Source organism: Poecilia reticulata, linkage group LG4 (genome assembly GCF_000633615.1).
Source record: "Poecilia reticulata strain Guanapo linkage group LG4, Guppy_female_1.0+MT, whole genome shotgun sequence".
NCBI lineage: Eukaryota > Metazoa > Chordata > Actinopteri > Cyprinodontiformes > Poeciliidae > Poecilia > Poecilia reticulata.
Genome location: NC_024334.1, coordinates 4,752,250 through 4,754,407, shown reverse-complemented (window position 1 = coordinate 4,754,407; position 2,158 = coordinate 4,752,250). Strand labels below are relative to the sequence as shown.

The following is a 2,158-nucleotide window of genomic DNA, read 5'->3' as shown; positions in this document are numbered from 1 at the left end:
GGGGAACCGCCGGGCCGGGCGGCGCCGCCGGGCCGCCACTGGGAGCCCAGGTCCAGAGACGTGCACATCTCCAGGTCGTCGAACTCTGAAACACGCAGCAGCATCAGCATCATGGCGTCTTGTGGAGAATCACAGTTCAGATTACAGAGATTATCTCAACAGGTTGGATTCATGCTAATCTGAATTCAACATTCTGGATTATCCAGTGATCCCAGTTAGCGACCTGGAGCTAACCAGAACAAACTGGGAGGCTCAGCTGGGTGACTAGGTGGTTATCGTAACTAGTTAGGCTGGTTAAACACGACTGAAGCTGCTTCAGGCTAAAGACCAGGCCCTCTGCTGCCCCCTGCTGGCTGTTTGACTGAACTACAAGTAAAGCTGAAGGTGTTCGGCCTGATCCGGTGACCCCAGTGACCCCCAGTGACCCCCAGTGACCCCCAGCCCTACCTGGGCTGCTGGCCTCCTCCCTGTCCGCCTCGTTCTCGCTGCGGCCGCAGGTCTCATAGCCCAGATCCTGCAGGTCCACCTGGACCAGCTTGCTGTCCTGCTGCACGGCTGTTTCTGCTGCAGAGGGACAAACGGGTCACCTGATGCGCTGCGGCTGCAGCAGCGGCTGCGTCTGCAGCAGCGGCTGCGTCTGCGCTCACCCAGCTGCTCTCTGTAGTCCTGCAGCCGCAGACGGACCGTCTTCCCACAGGCCGCTGAGGGCGAGACGTCCGGCCGCCGCTGCTGATTGGCCGGCTCGTCGTCCTGGATACAGGCAGGGGGAGAAACAAGATGGCTGCTGTCCTTCCTGACTTCAGACCAGTCCTCCCAGTATCTGCACTGGCTCCTTAAAGGGCCAGTGTCTTCTAACATGTAATCTTTGTATCTTCCTGTTTTTCCCTCATAAAAATAAAACCTGATGTTTTGATTCATTTATGTTTGAGAAACCCTTTAATCTCCATGGCAACCGTTCAGCTGTTAAACCGCCCGGGGGGGCCAAGCCCCGCCTTCCAGGTGAAGCCCCTCCCCCTCTCAGCAGCTGGGCTAAGAGGAGCCATGTTGGGATGACTTCCTGGAGGCGGAGCTTCAGGAAGAGTTTCTTAAAGTGACAGAGACCCAATCAGGAAGTTTGAATGATGATGTTCACTTTTCCACTGCGTTTTTATTATTTTTGGTCGTTTATTGTTCATTTCTTATAGTTTTAAGCTGCTGCAGTAAATAAAAGAAGTTTGTTCAGACTGGAGATATTTGGTAAAACGTGACGCATTTATTGTTAACACAGTTTCTGCATTGTGCCACGAAACGTGACGCTGGCCCTTTAAAGCCACTGGTTGCCATGGTGACCGTGTTCCGGTCCTACCTGTGAGGAGCCGGTGAGCGTCTCGGCTCCGTCGCCCTCCTCTGTCTTCTGGTCGCCGTGGCTACGAGTCCTGACGTCAGACAGGGACAGATCTCCATCCCAGGCTTCCCACATCCCAGAGCTCTGCTCCTCTTCCTCCTCTTCCTCCTCCTCCTCCTCCTCTTCCTCCTCCTCCTCTTCCTCCACGGCCTGCCCGCCGCCAGCCAGCTGGAGCTTCAAGTCCTCGTTCTCCGATCGCAGGCTGAACAAAGCTCTCCTTGAAGAGGCGCCAGGAGAGTCAAACTGAGAATCGCCAAGCTAACCTGCTAGCGCTTCCTGGAGCCGCTGGGTCGATTCCTGGAGCGGCTGCTCGGCGGGTCGCGGAGCGCCTCACCTCATCTGGGACAGCGAAGAGAAGCCGGCCTTCTCCAGCTGAGCCTTCAGCTCCGCCAGCTCTCTGTCCACCAGCTGCTTCTGCTCCACCAGCTGCTTGACCTCCATCAGCCCTTCAGCCTCCAGCTGCCGACCCTGTTAGCAAGAAACGAGCAAAATATCACAGCTAACGGCAACGAGGAGGCTAACAACTAGCCACGGCTAACCCTAAAGCACTAACCATTCACTAGATACGCTAACGCTAAAGCGCTACACCAACACAGCATTTAGCTGAAGCTAATGCTAAAGCGCTACACCAAGACAGCATTTAGCTGAAGCTAAAGCGCTACACCAAGACAGCATTTAGCTGAAGCTAAAGCGCTACACCAACACAGCGTTTAGCTGAAGCTAACGCTAAAGCGCTACACCAACACAGCATTTAGCTGAAGCTAAAGGGCTACA

At 55.1% G+C, this 2,158-nt stretch overlaps 1 protein-coding gene across 1 annotated transcript in view; it reads right to left on the bottom strand.

Annotated features, from left to right (window-relative positions):
* LOC103463242 (myomegalin-like) overlaps positions 1-2,158 on the bottom strand; it is a 39,297-nt gene that overhangs the window by 20,266 nt on the left and 16,873 nt on the right. Inside the window, exons 10-14 of the mRNA XM_017304244.1 lie at positions 1,719-1,852; positions 1,346-1,601; positions 648-750; positions 448-564; positions 8-85 (exon numbers count right to left, since the gene is read on the bottom strand). Of these exons, the coding sequence (XP_017159733.1) occupies positions 8-85; positions 448-564; positions 648-750; positions 1,346-1,601; positions 1,719-1,852 (688 nt within the window). The remainder of the gene's footprint in view (positions 1-7; positions 86-447; positions 565-647; positions 751-1,345; positions 1,602-1,718; positions 1,853-2,158) is intronic.